We start from the raw sequence: 25,124 nt of genomic DNA, 5'->3' as shown, positions 1-25,124 counted from the left end.
CAAAGAATAGATCAGAAGCAAAGGAAGGGGTGAACTTTCCATTGCCAGGTCTGTATTGGGCCCAGTTGGTCATGTAGCAAACCAGCTTAGTCGAAGCCACGGTAAGAAATGAGTGATATTAGTGATAGTTCATAACCTGCATTTCATTTCACCCTTTAGACAAAGTGCCAAGGAGAGAGTTATAGTGTATTGAAAAATACAGTAATTGATAAGTGATTCTTACCAATCTGAAGTGTTAACAAGAGCCCCAGTCCTACACAAAGACAACATAATTAAGTATAAAGTAAACTGTTTGTAGTAAAATACCATATCATTTCATATAAATATGGAACGTACCTGCCAAAAGAGTTAATTTAGCCATTTTGGTGTTAAAGCCAAACAAATATTCTTCAGAATTCGAGCTGGAAAAACTGAATGAAACTATAAATCAAATGAATTTTTTTCACTAGCACGCCTTAGCATGTTTTGCAAAGTGGAACTTTCATGTTTGAAAAGGGGAAAATTAGTGACGTGCAAAACCAAATGAATAGCATTTACAAATGACAACAAGTATTAAAATAATACCTAAATGTTGTAAAACTAAAAAGCTTGTCTCTTTACCTGTGTCAGCGCACTGAGAATGAGCTGTTTGGTGAAATCTGTTAATACTCATGCATACTTATACATTATTAAAAGTTCCAAAGTACAGGCTATGAGTGCTGGTTTCATCAGATTTAGGCAATAAATTAGTAGCTAATCATATAACTGACACATTATGGTAAGGTGTTGCAATCTTTGAATTTGTTATTTGACATTTATTACCACCAAAATAAATACCCAATGCAATAAACTTGCTCAGCAAAAAACAGTAACACCTGAAACGGGGGGGCAAAAAAATAAATAAATAAAAATACAAAAAATGCTTCGATCTGAATATTTGTACAAAAACAAAATGTCAAACAGTGCAAAACAAGTACATACATATTGTACAATATATTATAAAGCCAGAATGTGTGCTAGTAGTATGACAGGCATAGAAGAATATGTGCATGTCAATATAGGCCTAAATATGCATGTGTATCTGCATTTATGTCTGCAGTAAATAAGCCAATAATTACTGAACATAGTTTCTACAGTCAAAAGGTTCTTTATTGAAGAATATTTACAAGTGCTGAATTATTCACATTTAGTCCATAGTGGACAGGCTCAACCAAAGTAGTGAAACTACTGGCATTCAATTCGACTCTTGTAAGCGTATACAGCCATTCTGGAAAATGTACAATGAGACGTTACAGTTCTGAGACCAGTTTTGAGAAAAGCCAGGCAATGGAGCCCTGGATCAACACAAAAGTCTAAACTGTGCACAAATGTGAAACAGCAGAATGATTTCATTAAGGAAAAGGTGGGAGTAAAGAAAGTCATGGAATTTTACATAGTGCTCACATCTGATTACAAAATGCTGGAAAGCATGAGTACAAAACTAACACAGGGACAAGAGAACACTCCTGTCTAAACGGTTTGGTTTGGTAGTCCTAATGTGACTTTTACGCTCTTCTACTGTACATTTGTAACATTTAATTTGCTGCTAATAGTGTTGATTCTAGATCCACTAAACAACTACTGATGATGCTGTTTATGTGTAACAGCTTTTAACAACCAATGCTCTAAATGCAATTGTGTGAACATGAATCATACAGTTAAAATCACATGGATAAAACATGGTAGGAATAATTGGATAAAGATGTTACAGAAATTGTTACAGACGATGTGTAAAAGTGATGGATCAGTACAAATCAAGCACCCCCCACACATATTAGTTTTCTGTCAAGGTGAAAACGGCTCTATTTACAGTAAGAACTTATTGAAACCACGAGACATTTCCCCCTGAATGAAACATACAGAGTAACATAATAATACATTAATTAAATTAGCTTTAGCTGCCCTCAAATGTGCCTAAATAGAAAAACAAAACCTTCACAAACAATAAAAGTAGCATTTAAATAAATGAAAACACCCATTTGAATCAGCATCAGCAAACCAACAGAGAAAAGAAAATACAAAAGACAAAAGAAATCTGAAATGTATATTTCTTGAACTGAAGGAGCCTCTAAAAGTCAGTATTATTACATTATGACATTAAAGAGACGTACAACTATTTTTGAGAGTGGAATACTGTTAGCTGCTGTTGATGCAACTATAGAATTTAAATAATATAATGAATTCAAATAATAATAAAAAAATCTACATGGGTTTTAAGCCAATGAATGGCTTCATGTGTACCATATTACAGTGTAACAGGATTATGATTAACTTCGATGTCCATGAATGTTATCTTCAGTATTGTTCAATGTCCAGTTACATGTTCTTTTAATGAGAAATTTGTGCCAAGAAAGTAAATCACAACCCATGAACGTCATAATTATGTAACTCTTGAAAAGACAAATGGCAATAATGATGACCAAGATAACAGAGTATAATTTTAGCAAGCCAAGCCACCTTTATCAACTTTTGTTGTACCGTCATATTCAAAAGACCTTTCATCTATAAAAAGTAGAACAATAAGTGAAAGGCAGAATGCTACAATCATTCCGAGGTCAACACATATACAAAAAACATTATTAATAAAAATAATGATCAGCTCTTGCCTCCAATTACGTTACATACAGTACAGTCGCAAAAATAAAAAAGGTAAACGTTTTGCAAGTTCACATGCTGCCATGAAGTAGCAACAACATATTAAAAAAAGGAGATTTTCTGTTATGTTCAGGATGGAAATTTCACCAATACATCCATGTGTTGATCTTGACCATGTTGTTTGTCTGTGTTCAAGAAGTGGCAACTTTAACTGAATGCTGACGTAACCATTGATCAAGTTTGAGTTTCCATAAGGCAAACTTCTTGTGGTAAAATGTATAACACAATCAAAATGTCTCAAAGACTCTCATGTATTCTACACATCCAGATATCCTTGTAAAAAAAGCCTTTTTATACAAAATAATCAAATGACTTTCACTAACTATTCAACCATTCAAATAAATACCTCTCATCAAAAAAATCCAACCACCCAGAGCCCTGCCCCATCTGAGGAAAACCTGCTCAGTTATCTGTAATATTTTTGTAAAACACCTCATCATTGGCTTAAATCACAGTCCCGACAAGCCAGTGAGAATGAGTGCAGTCAACCCCAGAATTGATGTGCTGAGGGGCTCAAAAGTGGCAGCGGTGTTCTGGACCATCATTCCAGTTCCTGTGGATGAAACAGACCAAAGACTTAAAGGAACAGTTCACCCAAAAATGATTTCATCATTTATTCACTCTTATGCCATCTTGTATAACTTGTATTACTTTCTGTCTTCTGCAAATCACAAACGAAGATATTTTAAAGGAGATATGAGGTGAATATATCCATACAATGCAAGAAAATGGGGTTTAAACTGTGAGAAACAAGTGAGAAAAGAACCGATCATAACGCTTCAGAAAACATGGATTAAACTGGAGTCAAACAGATTACTTTTATTCTGCATTTATGTCCTTTTTGGAGCTTAAAACAGTTGGACCCCATTGACTTGCATTGTATGGATATATTCACCTCGTATCTAAATAAAAAATATATTTGTTTGTAATGCGAGTTTGAGACAGTATAAGGGTGAGTAAATAATGAGAGATTATAATTTTTGGGTGAACTATTCCTTTAATTTAGTACTTAAATACTAGTCCTAGTGTTGCTTAGACATGTATGCCTATTTTCTACAAACTGTTCTGCTTTCCAAGTGTCATATACCTGTGTCTCGAGATACAATGGTCTCATGGGCTGCTCCATCTCCACCATCTCCCCAAGAGCGGATCTCAAGAACCACATAACCATTGTCCTTAGGTAGCGGGAGACTGACGGATGTCTTGCCTTTCTCCAGAATCTTCAAAGCAGAATGTCCTTCATGCTTGTACAGGACCTAGCAGAAGAACACATATCAATGGTGTTATAAATAAATATTTTGAGGATGAAACAATTTATGAAATTACTAGAAAAGTATAAGCTCCCCATGTCTTTATACCACACATGGTATTTAAAAATGTAAATTTAAATCACATTTTTAACTTAAATTATGTTAAAAAGACTTCTCTTTCGTCTCTCACAGCCCACTTTCTCATTTGTTTGGGCGTGACACAATAAAATACAGTTGAGACTGCATCTGCTATAATACGAAACACAAATCTGATCCCTTATACACTGGATGAGTACGGATGGTTGACAACTGTTATGTGACACATGACAGAAATTGCATTAATCAACATGCAGAACTGCCTGCCCACCGGGAATTCTCCCGGTCCTCCTGATTGGCCACTACAGCACTACTGGGTCACACCAACAAAAGTCATTTTTAAGGGCTTAAAAGTAAATGATGGCAACTTATGCAATAAATGATTACTTACCCTCATGTTGTTTCAAACATGGAACATGGATGTTAGTCTCAGTCACCATTCACTTTCATTGCATCCTTTTTCCATTCAATGAAAGTCAGTGGTGACAATGGCATTCTAACATCCTTCCTAACATCATACTGGTTTAGAATGACATGAGGGTGAGTAAATAATGAGAGAATTTAAATGTTTAGGTGAATTATCCCTTTATTTATTACACACTTGCGTGTTACCACTTTTAACAGTATATCAATTCTTAGTTAACATCTGAACAAGAGGAACTGAAATCATTTTGGGAACAATTATTGAAAGAAAGGTTTTGGAATGTATTATGAATTTTTTTTTTTCTTTATGTCTATTAAAATGTCTTTCAATTTCCCTTTCTTAGTTTGACAAAAGACCTTGTTCTGTATTTGATAGCTATTCTTATGTCACATAATTTCTATGACTGTCAAATGATTATCTCAGAAATCAAGAGTGATAAGAGAGAATTTATCTCTGAATCAACAGCAGAGTTAGATAGGGGATTTGTGGCATATGACACGCTATTTTGATAGCCATCTTGACAAGAGATCACCTCAATTCCGCAGCAGATGAGATATGAGATGCACATGCAATTGTTCCCAGTACACCTTTTACAGAGGTTTAAAGGTTTCTGCATTTGTTTTTGTAATTTGTTAAAAGGTTCGAATTAAGGTTGGTGGGTTGATTTTGCATGATAGCAACAACACATGTGTCCCCTTCTCATGTGCCCATTTATTAAGTACTTACCTCAGAGGTATGAAATTATAAATTTCACCTTTGATCAAAATGACTGAATCTGAGCAACTATTCGAACAACATACAGACAGATGACCCAACACTATCATACATGCAGCAGTGGTGTCAGGTGGCAGTGAATGTCACTCACTTTGTAGCCCAGCACAGCAGACTCATTGTCCAAAGATTTAACATGATCCCATCTCACTGTAACCAAAGAGCCATCGACCTTCCATGAGACGTTCCCTGGAGGACGGTTAGGGGCTAGAAATGAAGTGACGAGCAAAGTAAGTCCAGAAATCACATTGGCTTTCACATCCTTCTCACTGACAAAGTAATTTCCAGGAATTACATATGTACATATATTTGAAGTACATGTAGGATTGCTGGTTGAGCAATATTAGCCAACATAGTCCAAGTTAACAATTGCTTGGGTCAAAATCCAAGCATTTAATTAGACTTTAGATAAAATATCTATGATTGTAACAGCAATCTGCAGATGTAGGTTAAGTGACCAGATCAAGTGACAGTTTATTTCCTTCACAGGGAGGAGGATGAAAATGAAGACAGACAGCTTGGAGCCAACTGCAGAGATGGTGGGCGGACATTACATTTGACAATTGTTACTTAAAACAACTAAAAAACTTTACACTATGAAAGATCAAAAGTTGAAAAATAAAACTCACAAAAAAACCCACAATAATATCAATTAATAAAATGGAAAGAACGAAACAATTCTCATGCTGTTAATAGAGGACAACAGTGCCTGCCCACTTTTTTTTTCTGGATGTATTTTTCACATTCACACAAACTTTAATTTGAAGCAAAAAAGTCTGAAAAATGTAACAAAAATTCAAAAGTAGAAGACTGTGTACTTGCTGTCTTTCATGAGGGAATAAACTACAATTCCATTAAGCATTACGGATGCAATTGAATTAAAAACAATGGGAAAATACAAAACTATTGTTTTAAGTTGTTGATTAGAAGTATAGAATAAATGTATTTAAAATGTAAGTTTATTGCAAAATATTCAGATATATGCAAATATATATGTAGTTTGAGAGTGTAGGGAGACCAATTCGATAGCGTCATTCATGGTGAGTCATGAAAGTAGGCGGTCTTTGCTGGTCTCATTTGGCACATTTTGACGGACGTGATTCTCTGATTGGTGGATTGTTTCCCTTCAGGATCATGAGTAGTGAAGTTTTTCAACAGGAAATATGCTATTAAACATGACTTCTTTTAAATGAAGTTGCCGGTTACAGGGTCACGTTCACACAGCAGCAGAATACGGTAGTCAGACGTGTTGACAGTGCTTAATACGGTTGTGATCACACACAGGATGGTTATTTACGAGAGTGACAACCGCATTCAACCGCTGTGGGGATGGTGGTGGCGTAGTGGCTAAAGCACAGGGCTGTTAATCAGAAGGTCGTTGGTTTACTCCCACAGCCACCACCATTGTGTCCTTGAGCAAGGCACTTAACTCCAGGTTGCACCGGGAGGATTGTCCCTGTAATAAGTGCACTGTTAGTCGCTTTGGATAAAAGCGTCTGCCAAATGCATAAATGTAAATGTAAATGTAATGCATTCTATAACCGAACTGACACCTGCAAATTGTTAGGTCTCACAACTACATTCTCGGTAAACCTCTGCTGTGTGTATGGAACCGTTCTGGACAACTAGTTGTTAGTTACGTCACGTAGCGTGAGAAACACGCTTCACTGTACACGCATGTGACTCATGTGGGGTTTTATTAACTCACAGAGATGGAAATGAACTGCATGTCATCCGTAGATTCAGCCGCTGTCTTCCACCAGCTGCTCACGGGCATGAGCCACGTGAACACAAACGCTGCGCTCTGCATGCAGTAAAAAGGCTTTCAAAGCCGCTGTAGGTTAATTATGATCTGATGGATGAACTCGCACCTCGATTGGACTCATTTATTTAATAACGCGCTGCCAATTGTGATAAGACATGCTGGTGTTATGGACATCGCTATCTTTTAGTCGCTGTCACTATGGTTACGGTTGTGACTTCGGTTGTTTGTTCATACAGACAGCATCCAAACTGCTACTGTAAGCTGATGTATGAATGGGACATTTCAAGACTCACACCTGTAAGTACTGTAAATACGGTTGTCAATCCCAAACACTGACTGTGTGAACGTAGCCTAGAATGCTTTACTCACAATCAGCCATGATTGAAGAGTGAATGTATCCAATAACAAGATGGTTACTGAGATAAACTAACCTTATGGTTCTTGGAACAACATTCTTATCAACCAATCACTGCTCTCTTATTTTACAGGTAGGGGTCAGGTAAGGTTTAGAGCTATGATATCTTGATAGGAATTATGTTCAAGAATCAGCAAAGTATGCTGATCCAGAAACAGGTCTTACTTTTGTGTATGACACTGTGCAAGGCTACTCTTCCTGTTGTCCCTAAACTCACAAATGATGGTTCTTACGGGGTCTTTTGGTGATGACGGTGGTTCTTGGGGAGGGTGGGCCGGTGCCGGCACTGTTGTAAGCCAGTACAGTGACATGATAGAGAGTGTTAGGTCTTAGGCCCGTCACCCGTGCTGTGTTCTCCAGTCCTGCCGTTCTGACCCGGTCCGCTGCAGCCTCCCGCTCATGTTGCCGCCAGTAACGGATCTGTAACCAGTGCAAGACAGTGAAGAGGACATTCTCAATCCTGGTACTACGTATATGTATTTTTAATAATAAAACAGCATGTGTGTGACAAATACAGAATAGTGGATTCTGATGGACAGATTATGGAAGTTAATATTTAGTGATGACAGCCTATTCCTTTAGAATATAAAGTAGACTGGATACAAATCCTAAGGTTTATTGTTGGATTGCTGTTGGCTGTAGGCCAGTGATAGGCTTATGCACAATGATAAGGAAAATAATTCTACAGCCACTTTATGTGTCCTTGTGCCTATTCAATGCTTTAGTCTGCCAACATAATGAAATGTGTTTCAATTATCTTCATTTGGGAAATTTTTTTAGGCAAATATTTACATATTTGATTTTTTTTAAATGTATAAATTATATAATTGATTTTCATTAGTTTGTTTATATTTTTTTAACTTCAATTTAAATTGACAGCTCTTAAAATACCCTTTGATGCTGAATTTCAAAGCATGGTTTTATCTAAGGCTGGTTGATGATGTGTCTTATCTAAATCATATGGTTAATGTTGCTTTATTTAATCTGGACATGCTGATCATAAAAGGGAGCAATCTTTATCAGATATCAAAATCTCTGCTATGCAAAGCTCACTAATGCTGACCACCACCTAGTCTTGACCAACTTCACCAACTGATGCAGAAGTGTCACCATATAACCTTCGACTCTGTCATGCTATCTATGCTGATGTTTGGGTCAGTGACAAATAAGGTTGTCCGAGGTGAGAAAACAAATGGCTAACTGCATGTTAGTTACCTGATTTTAATTTAGTGGACAATTTTTTAAAATTATATATATATATATATTAGGGCTGTGAATCGATTAAATTGTTTTTATCAAATTAATTACATGGTGTCCCGATTAATTAAATGCAATTAATCGAATATTCGCTGAAAGCCCCTCATATAAAAATAATTCAATATATAATGATGAAATAATAATATAGTTATCTTTAAATATTAAAAAATTATATATATATATTCAGATAATTAAAATGCATTACATTCTTGTAGCAGAATAGTTCATCATTAATAAGACAATACAAAAAGCAGCTTTAGAATACAATGTATTGTTTACTACCATATTATTGATCATAAGCAATCATTGGCATACAGTTCACAGCAATCCATTTCACAAGTGAATTTGTCAATCAGTTTGAGATTCATTATGAGGGACCCGTCAATGAACACCTGCGTCAGACATGATTGTGTAGCGTCTTGGATACGTTGCTGTCACGAACCCCGCTCCTCTGCCCCATCTCCGCGTCCGCGAGCACGCACACATGCACTCCGCGAGCGTGCTCGCTTCCCGCTCCCTCGCTCCGCCCCCTTGAGCTCGTACACTCTTTTTCCTCCCTCGGGCTTCCACGCCCGGTTTTGCTATTACGAGCTCTCGCTCGTAAACTATCTCCCCCCTCTGACTCATGCTCGCTTCTCACGCGCTTCAGCCTGAACATTATGACCACCTGCACTCACGGGCTTCCTATCCCCACACATTAGTTTCACCTGCACTCGTCTCATCACTGATATTCGTTACACCCGCACCGCTCGTTAGTTCCCCTATTTAACTCACTATCCTTTCGTTTGTTTGGGGTTGGTTATTCTATTTAGTTCCCCGTGTCTTGACCCCCGCTAGTCTCATCTAGTTTTGACCTCCCTACTCGTTACCTTTTTAGCTTGCCAGCTCCCTAGTTGTTAACTGTTTTCCCGTCCTCGACCCTCTTGTTATTGTTATTCTGATTACCCCGGCTTTGACCCCCTTGCTTTCCGTGACCACTCTATTTGCTATTGCCCTTTTGTTATATCCTCGTTCCCCGGCTCTCGACTCTACGCTTTCTCTGACCATTCTCCCTCTGGATTTTCCTTACTGTACCTTCGCCTGCTCTTTATTTAATAAAAGCAGTTTGTTGACTTACATTGTGACTGACTCATCTTGTGTGTGTGTGTGTGTTCGCTACAGTTGCTTCATAAACATAAGATTTTTAGGTCACTGTGTCAAGATAAATATAGTTTAATATTAGAACACATATTGAGATCCCTTAGTTCGGATTTGCGCTCCATCAAGTGATTTGAACGCAAGAACGTAACGCATGTCTGTGTTGTTCTACTGCTCAAGGGTGTTTTTCTTCACTGTATAAACTGCGCATTGCCACGCAGCTGAAGTTTCACTTACTGCTCTCTGGAGTAAACAGGTGGTACTACAAGCATTTCTCAGGAATCTTCCATATTACGGTCCAGAGGCATTGTGATAAATTTTTTTAACACATTATTTTTAGTCAAATTAATCGCACTGAATTAACGCGTTAAATCGACAGCCCTAATACACACACATACACACATATATATATATATATATATATATATATATATATATATTAAAGAGATAATAATCAAAAAGTTTATTCAACTTATGTCAACATTTCTACAAGAATTTCAGCTTTTATTGAGAATTTTATTTTGTCACTTTTTCTGTCTAGGGAGGGTTACACCATTTCTAAATTTTTTACTTCAATTGCTAGAAACCTTTTCTCCCCAATTTAGAATGCCCAATTCCCACTACTTAGTAGGTCCTCGTGGTGGCGCGGTTACTCACCTCAATCCGGACAATTCACAGTTGCCTCCGCTTCTGAGACGTCAATCCACGCATCTTATCACACGGCTCGTTATGCACGACACCGCAGAGACTCACAGCATGTGGAGGCTCATGCTACTCTCCGCCATCCACGCACCTCACTGAGAGCGAGAACCGCTAATTGCGACCACGAGGAGGTTACCCCATGTGACTCTACCCTCCCTAGCAACCAGGTCAATTTGGTTGCTTAGGAGACCCGACTGGAGTCACTCAGCACACCCTGGATTCGAACTTAAGACTCCAGGGGTGGTAGTCAGCTTCAATACTCATTGAGCTACCCAGGCCGCCTTAAGAAAAATGACTTTGAACTCAGAAACTGAAAACATGTTTATAATAGTAGTGTATTCAAGTAACTATTTTGTGTGAACTGTATCTGCTTTAAAAGTTACCACCCACATACAAAAATAACATTAAAGTAAAGAAGGAATGGTGTCTGTTCTGACCTCATAACCTCGCAGAACTCCGTTAATGTTCAAATGTTGAATGGGGTCCCAGGACACCTGAATCTCAAAAGCGGTCAGAGCAGTGGCGTTAATCCTTCTTGGGGACACGGTGGGCTCTGAGAGAGACCAAAATCAGAATGAAATTATCAGGGACATGGTTAAAAACAAACTTCATTTAGGAATAATTTTATTCTATTCTTTTATAGGTACAATTGTATTACTGTGACAGGACGAGTTATGTAGATGAAAACCAAATAGGCCTCATTAGCATAAAAATGGGCGGTCGTGCACCTATTTAATGATCTGTCTGATATCAGAAAGTTGCGGAAGCCATTTTTGCAGCTTGGTTTCAATAAATGGATAATAAATGGTTTTTAAATGTCTGCCCTCTTGTTTGCACTGTAAGCAATTCCACCCAGAATATAACAGAAAATAACATGAAATTCAAGTTAAGAAACCAAAAGCCTCACGGGGATTGAGTTATAAGACATCAAATATTTGGAAAATCTTTATTGTTTCTCACCCTCTTCCGCAGAGTGCACTACAGCAATCTGGCTGAAAGGACCTTCTCCTTTCTTGTTGTAGGCCTTGATTCTGACCTCAAAGGGACAGTAGGCAGACAGACTCTCATTGCTGTAGACATATCGTGAAGACTCAACTTGTGGCACCCTCACCACAATCCATGTAGGCACACCTTGCCTTCTGAATGCCAGGATATAGCCAAAGCCATCTCCATTCTGATACTCCCTCGCCATGGGCTATAAAATAGTTTTTTTGTCTCGTTATGTAATATAAGGTTAGGGTTGTGTTATAAAGTCACACTGATTTAACACCTTGCTGCTAAACACAGATTTACATGGATTAAGCAAATCTAATGTCAAATTAAACCAACAGAGCTCCATGACACATACTGTCCATGTTATGATAAGTTCATTACGGTTTCCTCCACCTCCACCAAGTCCACTGGGTGCTACGGTTGGTGCTGCAAGACAAAATACACATCAATTTACAGAGGAATACTTTACAATTGCATACATATTTCTATGTGCAAACCCCAATATTTGACAACAATTTGTTTCTAAAACTAATTTCCATTCAAAATTAGCAAAATTGCAATGGTTGTCTGACCTGCTTGTTTGGTTCGGACAGGCTGGGAGGGCATGCTTGGTTCTCCACTACCCAGAATGTTGCTGGCAATGACCTGGAACTCATAATCCATCCAAGGTCGAAGATCTGTCAAACGTGCAGACTCAGCATTTCCTTCTATGTTTGTTGGGTCTGGAGGGGCCAATTATATGTAAAAATGTGTATTAGTGAGAAAGACAATATCTATAATGCTCTTAAAAGTAAGTAATATATAGGGTGTGATTGTATGACACTAGATTGGCCCCTAACCACACCTGTCCTCATCGTCTTCCAGTCAAGAGTCTTCGAAGAACGGCCCAAGATTACATACTTGCCGATGGGACTATGGTTGTCATATCCACGGCTCCATCTTAACTCAACTGATGTGTCATTGACACTTGTCACCACTAAACCTCCAGGAGGGCCTGGTGGGCCTGCAAAAAGAGGGAGTATCTGAACTTTTAACTTATCCAAAAAAAAAACGTTAACAATAGTTTCAATTTTCTTTGAGTCACACAGCAAAAACAAACTATCAAAGTGGTGTAGTTGCAGCTGCTTTCATTAAAAACTTTAACCATATTGAACTTGGTCTGTTTAAGAGGAATTTTGGGCATTTGTCAGCTGGGCAACCAGACTAGCCAGGCTGGGAAACCAGCTAGACCTGATAAAGACAACGCTAGGAGATCAGTTAGACTAAGCTGGTTTAGTCAGCAGGGCTGTACAAAATAGGTTTATGGGTACCAAATGTATATTTCATGACTCATTTATTCTCAAGCTCAGCTTAAATGAAAGAAAATACAGCTGTAGAGCAGCCAATGGATGCAGGTCTGTACACTAAGCTTTATTAAATTAAACACTAAATCAGCCCCTTTAACACTGCTTGGACTGTTGCTCACCCCTTACAACCAGCTTGGCTGAAGCCACCGCGCTGTCCACCACCGTCTGGGCTGTGCAGGTGTATGTGCCAGCATGACTGAGCTGCCCGTTGACTATCAACAGGTCACCGATTGTCTCTTTCTGCACAGAGTTACAGAAAGTTGAAACTGTCAGTATTAGCCCAGTTTAATTTCACATGTGTGATTATCCTTGGTTTTATTACACATTTAGAAGCTCCAGTGCTGTGGCAAAATATTAAAATTCAGATGGGTCCACTAATCTTGCAAATTTTAAACATAAGGCACATAACCAGAATTTCACATCCCCTAGATATAGCTCAGAGCCCTCCTTGAGTTTAGGTTTAAGTAAATCACAAGTTTAATCCCTTGATAAAACAAATAGCACACCTCTTCTCAACAAGCCGCATGATTTGAGATGTCATTAATGTCTGCAGCACCTTAGATTAGTCCTAAACACTAATTGTGAGTAATTATAGTGATGCTTGCCTCAGGGTGTTTGGTTAGAAAGCAGGATGATAAATTCATTATTTATTTTTGATAGCAGAGCCAACTGTCAAGTTATTATAAAAACTATGTACGCATGACACAGTTTCACAAACTTATACCAACAATACAAAATCAAAGTAATAAAACAGATTTAATGTACTATGTGCATGCATGGAGCTTTAGTATCCAAAGGCTCTTTCAACAAGTTCAAGAATAAATGCTCACCCCCTCCAGTCGACGATAGTGTCCATTTGGTGCTTCCAGGTCCAACAGAACCCCATTGAGATACCAGGTGAAGGTAAGATCCATAGTAGGGTCATGTGATGAGTGGCATTGCAGGGTGGCATTATCACCTTGATTGATGTCAGAATTAGAGGGCGCTAGTGTGATTTTTGTGGCATCTGTTAATATAAAAAAAAGGTAAAAAATACTTTGAGGTGTGATATAAATGTGCAATTACCTGTAGAACAAGCACTGATAATGACCAAAATCCGCTGAATATAAAGACCTAACAAACCAGAAATAACAAACCAGCACTGCAAACAATCATTATAAATATTGTATTTTTTAAATGGATAGTTCACCCAAAAATGAAAATTCATTCATCATTTGCTCACCCTCATGCTATCCCAGATATGCATGACCTTTGTTTCTTCGGAACACAGATGAAACATTTTAGAAGACCATCTCAACTCTGTAGCGCCATTCAATGCAAGTGAATGGTGGCCAGAATGTTAAATCTCCAAATATCACATAAAAACAGCATAGAAGCAATCAATAAAACTCTAGTGGTTAAATCTATGTCTTCTGAAGCGATTTAATAGTTGTGGGTGAGAATCAATATTTACGTCCTTTTTTACTATACTGTAAATCTCTAATTTCACTTTCACATCCACAGTCTTCTTCTTTTGTTTTTTGGTGATTCACATTTTGACATATCACCACATCCTGGTCGGGGCTGGTCAAAGGTGGAGATTTATAGTAAAAAAGGAGTTAAGAATTGATCTGTTTCTCATCCACACCTATTATATGAAAACATGGATTTAACCACCGGAGTCTTAAAGATTACTTTTATGCTGACTTTGTGTTGTTGTTTTTTTTCCAAAGTTCTGGCCACCATTCACTTGCATTGACTAGACCAACAGAGCCGAGATATTCTTCTAAAAATCTTCATATGTGTTCTGCAGAAGAAAGAAAGTCACACATATCTGGGATGGCATGAGGATGAGTAAATGACAAGAGAATTTTCATTTTTGGGTGAACTATTCCTTTCAGTAAAACAAGATAAGGTGTTAATTGTTGCTTGCAAAGAAATCTAACAAAATTTTGTGAAAAGAAAAACAAACACAAATTGTCAGTGAGCTAAGAAAGATAAACTTCCCTTTGAATTAAGTTATCTTTTTTTTTGTTACCCCATTTGCAAATAGTTTTTCTTGTTTTAACCATAATAGGATTAACATTGTTCATGATGACACACTCACTGGTGTCAGTTTTCAGTGCCAAACTGATAACCTTATCTTAATGAGATAACTGTACTAAATAAAAGGTCAGGTAATCATGTTACCTCTGACAGACAGGTGTCCTGTGCTGTTGGCTTTTCCAAGGTAGTTTTCTGCAAAGCAGGTGTACTTTCCCTCATCTGCACGACTGATGTTGAAGATCCACAGAACCCCATCTGGAGTGACTGTTATCCTGGAGAGAGTTCATAACATGCCCTTTTTGAGAGTTTTTAGAAGTGTACTCTAAACATCCTGCATATTTACTATATATAGGCAAATGCCTTCACCTTAACTCAACAACAACAAATGTTATGGGAAGCATTCATTTTGCTACCCTAACTATCCAAGATTGTATGCTTAGTTGCACTGTTAAATCATAAAGCATGTGCTACAACTGTATTACCTGCTCCTATTGGTCAGTAGCTCTGTGCCACGGCTCCAGAAGAGAGTTGGTTTTGGAGCCGCACGAGGTTTACACTCCATTTTAACCTGTCCTCCACGGGCAGCAGGGACCAACTTGCGTACTGGATTTAACCTGAAGTCTGGAGCCTGGACTGAAATAGGGCAACAGGATGGGGCATGCAGGGAGAGAGAGAGGCAACCACACAGTGAGCCGTTACAGGAGAGGTTTAAACATAGAGGAGCATTTGAAGTGCATTAAGATCTTGGTCGACCAAGTTTTGATTGGTCGGTTGGTCGCAGAAAAATAAACTCCACAGGATGTGGCAAAGTCACACAGTCAGTGATGGAGAGACATGATAGTTTACACGGCTGGTCCATTCGGTAATTAATTACGTCAGGCAGGAAATCCAATTTAGAGGGTAAAGGTTGACCCCAAGACGGTGACATGGAATCTCTGCAGGCAAATGTTCACCTATCATTCATTGACCTCAAACATGGCTTATCATTTGAAACATGCAAGTAGCCTTAAGTTAGCCACTTTGCATGGCCGCTTGCTCTAATGTTAGCTAACTTAGATAAATATGCGCTCTTAGGCTTATCTAAGTCTTCGTGGGGAGAGGGGAAGCTAAATTAGTACCTTGCTTATGGCATTTTTAACTTAATGTGCATTTCTCTCTACAAATTAACTAAATGTTCAGACAGTCTCTTTGATGGTTTTTCTGATACATTCAGAATCATTACTGCTTTTGATGGTGTCACTGCAGCTTGCTTCGTCCGTGCTCTTGTAAAAGGTATATTTTAAAGGCTCATTATTATGGTTTAGTATTTCTCTATAATGTAGAACAGTGTTAGCAATGTTACTTATAGCATTCTTTCTCAGCCCTGCAACACAAACTATATTCTGATGCCCCCCAAAACATTTATATTTAAGTAATTAAATTAATTTAATAAACATGCGACAACTAGTCGACTAATGTTTTAAACTAATGACTACCGGTACTTGTCAACTAGGAAAATCTTTGGTCAGGGGCACCCCTATTCTTTACATTTAAAATACAATTATGTATTTTAGCCAGCAAGTGGTGGCAAAATAATTTTTTGGTGTGTAATATAAGCCAGTTAGGTTATGTGAAATTAATCAGTGTCACTCAGTGTTTATATTCAACAGTACAACGTGATCGCTCGTATTACTTCTACAATACTAAAGCTAGGAAATAGCTTTAAACTAACAACTTCAGCATTAAGGCTCATCACAGCTGAGAGACACAACAGACTGATTAATTACACAAACTAAAGGTGCTTACCTCTTACTGGGGTTTATTGGAGAGGATGTACTGTTCAAAATTAAGGTTTCTATAGTGAAAGACTGTTATGCATCAGCTAAAATAGGGAGGAATTCCCCTGCTTGGATGCTATTTTTCCACTGAGAAAGCTGATCTTCAGAAAGCTGACAGCATCTCTGCTTGGGAGTGGCAACAGGTGATTGCACACACTCCATCACTCTCTCTCTCTCTCTCTCACACACATGTAATGTAATGGGATTACTTATTTAAAATACAAAATATAAGTAACTGTATTCCACTACAGTTACAATTTATATAATTGGTATTTAGAATAAAGTTACATTCAAAAGGTATTTTGATTACTGAAGAGATTACTTTGCATTTTATTGTCATTAGTTTTATTTAATATTTAGTCCATTCAGATGGAAAACATTTATACATATAAATGATGTGATCCAAAGTCCATTTGAACAGTGGTGAAACACTTTCTTATGATGTATACATGTACATTCATATGAGCAGACAGAGAAGTGCGTTTGAATTAAGTTTGAAGCAGAAGAAATGGAAATAAACCTTGTGTAAATTATCAGCTTTACGTGAAGCTAAATTATATTTCTATCCATTTTACATGCACATGTTACCAGGCCGCTCCCTACACGCATACTACGCAGTCTGCGAAGGGCACGAACTCCCTAGGAGGGCACCAGAAATTCCACCGTCTGCCCTTACTCGCACGTTATACATTATTCAATGACCAGAAAGCAGTTGCGGAACACAGGCGATCACTTCACGCTCATATCACGCGATCCACCTTATAACTCTGCGTAGGGCATCAATTTGGCCAGCGGAAGCCCTGGGCATGATCATATTTTTATATCAAGAAAATTCACTTTGGATCATAATTTTTTTTTTCTAGGAAGACCTTTGATATTAGGGCAAAATCATATTTTTGATAATAATGTTTGTATTGTTTTTTAAATCCTTAACACATGATCAATTTGATTTATCTTGTTTTAGAAACAACACTGCATAAGATATTTAGGTTTTTCAGACAATGCATTTTTAACATGTGTATTTTGTAATATGTGAGTTTTTATGGTCAATGCAAGTGAAAAAAATCTACCAGTGTCACGTACCCCGCTCCTCTGCCCCATCTCCGCTTCCGCGAGCACGCACACATGCACTCTGCGAGCGTGCTCGCTTCCCACTCCCTCGCTCCGCCCCCTTGAACTCGTACGCTCTTTTTCCTCCCTCGGGCTTCCACGCCTGGTTTTGCTATTACGAGCTCTCGCTCTCTCCCCCTCTGACTCATGCTCGCTTCTCACGCGCTTCAGCCAGATCATTATGACCACCTGCACTCACGCGCTTCCAATCCCCACACATTGTATACACCTGCACTCGTCCCTATCTCCTGTCATTGTTTACACCTGCACTCGCCCCTATAAATACACTATCCTTCCGTTTGTATCCGGTTGGTTATTGTATTTAGTTCCCCGTATCTTTGCCCCGTTAGTCTCGTCTAGTTTTGCCCCCCCCCCCGCCCCCCACCGCTAGTCTCGTCTAGTTTTGACCTCCCTACTATTCTTCCTCTTAGCTTGCTAGTCTTTGCTCCCACTTGTTATACATCCTGTTTACCCCGGCTTTGACCCTCGCTCCCCTCGACTACTCTCCCGGATTTGCCCCCTTTACTCTCCTTGATTCCCCGGCTTTCGACTCTACGCTTTCCATGACCATTCTTCACTGGATTTGCCCTGTTTTTGTACTGTTGCCTGCTCTTATACTAATAAAAGCAGTTTTTCTCCGACATTGTGACTGCCTCATTTTGTGTGTTTGTGTGCGGGTTACAACCAGTCCTGAAGAAATAATCCAAAGTATTTAGAATAAGTTATTGACCTTGAATAATCTAACAGAATTCATTACAAATGACATTTTACAGCATGTATTCTGTAATCTGTAGTGGAATACATTTAAAAAGTAACCCTCCCAACCCTTCACACACACACATTCTTGTTTGTCCAATAACTTGTTAGAAACAGCACAAGTCATGATACTAGTTCTAATGTGATATTTTTGAATTACTAACGAAGGCTTGGATGCATCAGTTGTTTTGAATCAGCAACGACATATTCTGATCCATCACATAAGAATGTAGCTCCAATGCACAAATGCTCTTTTTATGACCGTACTCAGTTTTTCCTAATTTTGTTTTTATTTACTTGTTCATTGAACTGTTGTATATAAGCAATATCACACTTGCAGTCATGCTATATGGCCCTACATCAGCACTGCTGTGATTACCTATGGAACTCGGCTTGCGGCCTCGTGCCTTCGGCCGAATCACAGCAGCACTGATGTAGGGCCATATCGCACTCATGCTTGTGTGATATTGCTTAAAGAAAACATAATTATAAATTATTGGTAACACTTTAAAATAAAGTGCCATTTGTTAACATGAGTTAATGCACTAGACATCATTAACAATAAACAATATATTTATTACAGTTAACAAATACAACTAGATAATGTTGTAATTAACATTAAAAAAACATGAATAAATGCTGTTGAAGTGTTGTTCATTGTTAGTTAATGTTAACAAATGGCACTATTGTAAAGTGTTACCAAATTCTTATATCTAGGGCTGTTGAATTAACATACATATTAGTGCGATAAATTATATTAAAAATGACTTTTACAAAAATTAATAAAATTAATAATGCCACAGATGCATACTTAAATTCCGTAATAAGTAATGTTTCAACCATTGGAGCAATAAAAAAATAAAATAAAAAAACCTGCCTTCCACAGTGTTTGAAGACAGCTGAGATGAGAACAACAAAATACAAGGTTCTCAAGATGCATTTTTTAACGTTACAAATTACAGTACATTAAACATGACAAAGCGTTCTAAAAACACAGCCCTTATGACTAGAGTTGCTGAAAGTTAGAGAGTGCAACCAAAGTACTAATTATTAGAACATAGCCCAACAATTAAAAATAGCTCAGACTGAAGCAAGCCAATGATAGGGTTATGATCAACGTTAAATAAAACAAAGAATGTTTGGACTATTAATCCACATTTTGTATTGTAGAAATGCTTAACTTTTCTGCTGCCACAATATTTGTTTGTGATGTAATGTATTTGAATGATCTGATTTATAATACAGTATTTATAATATATTATATTAATAATTATTTAATATTCGTATTAAATACTAATTTATCTTAATTTGGAGGATTCTCTCTGTAAATATTGATATGATAAATTGCCATTAATTCTATTAATTAATTGGCACATCATGAAATTCAATTACAAATTTTAACTGATTGACAGCCCTAATTTTATCATTTGGCTTTCATGTTGAAATTCAAGATTGCAGATTTGTGTTTTTACTCACCTTGAACTCGAAGCTCAGCGTTTGAGTATATAGTGCCGTGTTTGTTTTCAGCCACACACTGATACATCCCTGAATCCTCTAGGGCAAGGTTACTGATCCTTAATCGGCCATTATTCACTTCGACCCGGTCCTGCACGCAGGCAAGTGTAAAATGAAGAGGTAACACTTTACAATAAGGTTGTATTTGTTAACATAAATATACTTACCCTCATTTTACTTGAAGTAAATGAGGAATTTAAAAAAAAAAATCTGAGTCACACTGATTATTTTACTGTGGTTTTATGATGATTTTTTTGTCCTTTGCTGAGCATAACAGAACAGAGTCTCAGTTCACTTGCTTTTTATGGCAAATAAGCTTTAAAAAGAAATACAAAATCTGCTCTTGTGTTCTACCGGGGAATTTTTTTTATATAGGTTTGGAGCAATATTAGGTGAGAAAATGATGACAGAATTTTCATTTTTGCCTTCAATGATTTAGCTATCATGAAATCACAAATGAATAATCCTTTTATAACAGCATTTGTTCATTCTGGTTAATATGAATTGTTAAATCCATTTACTCATATTTAAGTATCCTATAACATTTCATTTTTAAATATATTAGTATATTTAGAAAATAAATATCATAAATATATATTCATATATAAATAAATAAAAAAAGGAATGTTAATAAAATGTTGTAATAGTTGAACTACATTGTTCATTTATGTTAAATATTGCATTAACTATTATAACCAAAGTATACACAAGATACTTTCACAATCAAGTACATTAATGCTGGCATACGTGCGCTGCCATGCACCACTAACACCTGCAGAGGGCGACACAAGATTTCTCCTCTCTCATATATCTCACAAACTTCCAGTTCAAAAAAGATAATGAGCAGGTTATATACACTAACGCACCTCACTGATCCTGAGACATTAAGAGTTTTACAAAAAAAAGTCCTCACTGCTAGAAGTCCTGTTCTGTTCTGATAACAACACCGAGTTTGACTACGATCCGGCTACAGTTGTTCGAGCGTGTGTGTACTGTAATCAATATGGCTGACCTGTTTGCTGAGTGGCTGTCCGTTACGTAGCCAGCGGATTGTGGGTCTTGGTTTGCCGGCAGCGGCGCAGCTCCACTGCAGCTCAGAACTGATCTCCACCTCTGAGTCGCTCATTACCTGCAGCCACTCCGGCTGGGCTGGGGAGCAAGAACACACACATTCGTATCATTGCTTATCATTCGCTGTTCTGTCTTTCTACTTCTTTAATTTCATATATTAAATTAAATGGTGCCCATATTTTTCAAAAATCTATTTTTTTTTTTACTATTCATTTCATAAGTTACCATCTAGAGTAAACTTTGAGCATTGAGTTTAGCCAATTTCGTGTTATGTGTTTAAGTGTTGTAATTCTTAAGATTCTAAACAAATGCAAATCTCTATTAAGGACTTATAGACATATACCCAATACTATGTTTCGTGCTTTTATTATATTCGATATATTGCATTTTTTATCTATTATCTTGAAGACTCCTGTCTACAATATTTTTTATCCTTTTACAAACATAAAAATATGTGTATGGTTAGCATTAAACTCACCACATACTCTCCAACACCTTGAAGTAGATTGGTTATACTATTAAAAAATGATTTTTTTATGATTACTTTTAAAAGATTATTTTTCAAGCATATTCGTGCCAAAATGGAGATTGTGTGATCATATGTCATTCTTTGAAACTCTGATCCCAATCTGTTATTTTGGCAACACTTTACAATAAGCTTCTATTTATTATCATTAGTTAATGCATTAGGTATCATGAAGAAACAATTAACAATTTATTAATATTAGTTCATGTTAATTCATAGTGCATTAACTAATGTTAACTAAGACCAATTTTGATTTAAAAAATTTATTAGTATATGGTTTAATTAACATTAACTAAGATTAATAAATGCTGTATAAGGACTGTTCGTTGTTAGTTCATGTTAACTAATGTTGTTAACAATTGTTAACAAATTGAACCTTATTTTGAAGTGTTACCATAATTTTTTTAATCTAATTCTATTTTTATTTAATTGACTTTAATTTCTCAACACCATTTTCTTGAAATATTTTATAAACTTGTCCTATTACATTTTCTATTTTATTAGTTTCGACTTTAATTATATATCTCAAATTAGGATGTATCTAATCTAATTTATTTCTTTGAAATTCATCTTTCAGTTAACTTCTTATTTGTAAGTACCTATAGAATAATTTCCCAGATAATCCATATTTTAATATTTTTCTTCAAAGGTATTCATCCCTTTTTCATCATATATTTGACAGAATCATACATTATAAGTCAAATTTAAATTGGATCCATTGGATCATCATTACCTCTCTCTTTTCAAATGAGTGTTTATGGGCTTTTTACCTTTAAGACAACATGAAATCAAAATAGGAGTTTTATGGCTTTTAATATATGTCTGTTAACATTAAGTTATATCTATAGGCATCTATAAAAGTTTACACGAATACTGTTTGGATAATGGGCACATTTGTCCAATAAAGTGCTCAAGAATGGGAATATGCTCTTGCTCTAATACCACCTGCCACTGAATAGTAATTACAAGCAGCAAATAATAGTTCACAGCAGTGACTTAGACTAAAGCTTTTTGGTCAATGCACAACATACTGGAGCAAATGTACTATCTGCCAGCCCATGTCTCCAACTCATTACCCTTTTTAACATGAACCTGATGTTGTTCTTTCAACAATGGAGCATCTGCTGTCGATACACTGGACAAAGCCAGGGGGAGCACAGCAAAATTGCCATTACTGAAGTGCAATTGGAAAAGCATATTGTATACAGTCTAAAATTTGCCATGCTCACATCTTTTAGACACTTCCCCTCTTAATCAAACATGTTCAAGTAATTTCAGCATTGCACATTTGTGTCTTAATGGCTGAAATTTGCTGACTGGTGCTGACGTTATGCCTACCCTGCACAGAGACTCGTCCCTGATGTGTCTCCCGGCCCTCTGAATTATAAACCTCGCACTCATAGATGCCCTCATCATCAAAGTTCAGTTCAGGAATGATCAGGATGGGTCCTTCTGCACTGGCTCCAACCTTTGGGGGTAAAACCCCATCCACCTTCCTCCAACGGATATTACTAATGGGACTAAGCAGGGAAATCAATGAAACAGGGATTTTAGGGAAAAGTTCTATTTTTATAACTGTGGATTATGTTAAGCTGTTGTAGAAGTGTTGATGAAACGCTTCCAAAGAGAAGTGGTGAGTTCAGGTTGGACTTACTTGCCATAGGCAAAGCATTCCAGCTGAGTGGTCTGTCCCGCTAATGCATACGTCTCAGCGGGAAAACGCACTCGGATGTTTGGTGCAGCTTTCCTTGGGTTTGCTGTGGAACCAGGGAGGAAAAATGATCACCAAGAGCACTGTATTGAATACAGTAAATAGTCCCTCAGTGGAGACTACTACTGGGCAACAGTGCCAATTATTAAGAGAAAGACACATTTTTCAGAGACAAATCAGAAACATTGGTTGGATATCTTTAAAATGTAATTCTGACACCATTAGAAACACTGACATGGCCAAAAGTATGTGGACACCTGGCCCATAAGCCAAATTTTCTCCTGAAAAACTTTAGTTTTAGGAGATGGTATGGCTGTATGGTAAATTTGATGTACCTGTTGGTTATGGCTGAAAAAGCCAAACCCTTGAATTAGAAGAGGCTGTCCACATACTTTGGTCATGCAGTCTACTTGTGTTTACATGCCAAATCATGTAGAGTGGAGTGGAGTATATGGAGCTTCACACTAACCGTCAGGGTAAACAGTGAGCTGGATGGCTTTACTGAAGATGCTCTTGGTGCTGATGTCCATGTTGATGGTGGTGAAGCAGAAGTAGTTGGCCGTGTCATTGGCTCTTGCATTAGCTAGGTATAAGTTACCCGTCACCTGAGACACAAACCATCTGCCCCCCTCTGGCTGGATGAAGTTGGGAAATTCATTGATGAACCAGCGGTAGGACAAAGCTAGGTGGCAATAAATTGGACAGAAGATGGAACTGTTATATTTGGATGAAATAACATACTTGGAAGGTTCAAATTCTGACATCATTTCGGCTACTCACCCTCATGTCTTTCCAAACCCATAAGACATTCTTTCTTAAGTAAAATACAAAAGGAAGAATTTGAAATGATGTCCTGTTTGCTGTTTGCATACAAAGGCAGTTAATAGTGACTCGCTGTCATAAAAGTAGTCTATGCGACTTGTAGGTCATATTCAAAATCTTCTAAAAGCATACGAAAGGCTTATTATGCAACTTATTTTAGGGTGAAAATCTAGACTTCGCCATAGAGAGAAGCTTGTTCACAATGACTCGTGCTTAAACCTCACAAAAGCAAAAACAGTGCAAGCTCTCAGATGAACAATGTAAATTCTCATATAAACACATGAATACCTAATAACTTTCTCACTTCATCATGTGCCTTCAGAAGACCTGGAATATGACACACAAGTTGCAATGTATGGAAACTAATAAACGGAACATCATTAAAGATTCTTTAAACTGTTCCTTTAAGAATGACTGCAGTGTTTTGCTAACTGATAGTTTGTAGGTCATACCTGGGTAATGAGCAGGTGGTTGACAGGCAAGAAAGGTTCCAGTGCCCTCATGGACAGTCTGAGGGCTTCTACTCTCAGGAGGGAAATCATGGATGTCTAGAAAGCACATGACAATAATTAACACCAGAGGCATCTCAAAGCACACAATGGTTCTTCATGCTCGAAGCAATCTTCATGGTGATTTGAGAAATTTTCATACATGGAGAAAGTTAATCATTAGGTTTGTACTCACAGCCAAACTTTAGGTTAGCAACACGGCTAACAATGGTACCACAGCGGTTGATGGCAAGACATTGGTACGACCCAGCATCTCGCCCATGTTGCGGGTTATTGATGACAAGGTTTCCCGCAACCAGCGTATAGTGTGAATCCTCTCCGATAACTACATCTGTGCCATTCACACGCCAACTGGATGAAACCACACACAAAATCTAATTTCGGTACCCAAGACACTGTCAAAAGATGATAATGTTGTAACTTTTGGCAAATG

At 37.4% G+C, this 25,124-nt stretch overlaps 1 protein-coding gene across 1 annotated transcript in view; it reads right to left on the bottom strand.

The window, feature by feature from the left end:
• Window positions 1-1,118: 1,118 nt before the first annotated feature.
• LOC127632676 (contactin-2-like) overlaps window positions 1,119-25,124 on the bottom strand; it is a 45,462-nt gene continuing 21,456 nt past the window's right edge. The window contains exons 4-23 of the mRNA XM_052111414.1: window positions 24,867-25,042; window positions 24,635-24,730; window positions 23,830-24,042; window positions 23,304-23,406; window positions 22,988-23,169; window positions 21,065-21,201; window positions 20,014-20,143; window positions 15,337-15,487; window positions 14,999-15,126; window positions 13,660-13,835; window positions 12,949-13,069; window positions 12,328-12,486; window positions 12,056-12,205; window positions 11,839-11,909; window positions 11,451-11,685; window positions 10,928-11,043; window positions 7,628-7,814; window positions 5,309-5,421; window positions 3,761-3,929; window positions 1,119-3,226 (exon numbers count right to left, since the gene is read on the bottom strand). Of these exons, the coding sequence (XP_051967374.1) occupies window positions 3,123-3,226; window positions 3,761-3,929; window positions 5,309-5,421; window positions 7,628-7,814; window positions 10,928-11,043; window positions 11,451-11,685; window positions 11,839-11,909; window positions 12,056-12,205; window positions 12,328-12,486; window positions 12,949-13,069; window positions 13,660-13,835; window positions 14,999-15,126; window positions 15,337-15,487; window positions 20,014-20,143; window positions 21,065-21,201; window positions 22,988-23,169; window positions 23,304-23,406; window positions 23,830-24,042; window positions 24,635-24,730; window positions 24,867-25,042 (2,917 nt within the window). The 3' untranslated portion in view covers window positions 1,119-3,122. The remainder of the gene's footprint in view (window positions 3,227-3,760; window positions 3,930-5,308; window positions 5,422-7,627; window positions 7,815-10,927; window positions 11,044-11,450; window positions 11,686-11,838; window positions 11,910-12,055; window positions 12,206-12,327; window positions 12,487-12,948; window positions 13,070-13,659; window positions 13,836-14,998; window positions 15,127-15,336; window positions 15,488-20,013; window positions 20,144-21,064; window positions 21,202-22,987; window positions 23,170-23,303; window positions 23,407-23,829; window positions 24,043-24,634; window positions 24,731-24,866; window positions 25,043-25,124) is intronic.

The sequence above is a fragment of the Xyrauchen texanus genome, chromosome 39, assembly GCF_025860055.1.
Source record: "Xyrauchen texanus isolate HMW12.3.18 chromosome 39, RBS_HiC_50CHRs, whole genome shotgun sequence".
Classification (NCBI taxonomy): Eukaryota; Metazoa; Chordata; class Actinopteri; order Cypriniformes; family Catostomidae; genus Xyrauchen; species Xyrauchen texanus.
This window is presented reverse-complemented; position numbering and strand designations above follow the sequence as displayed.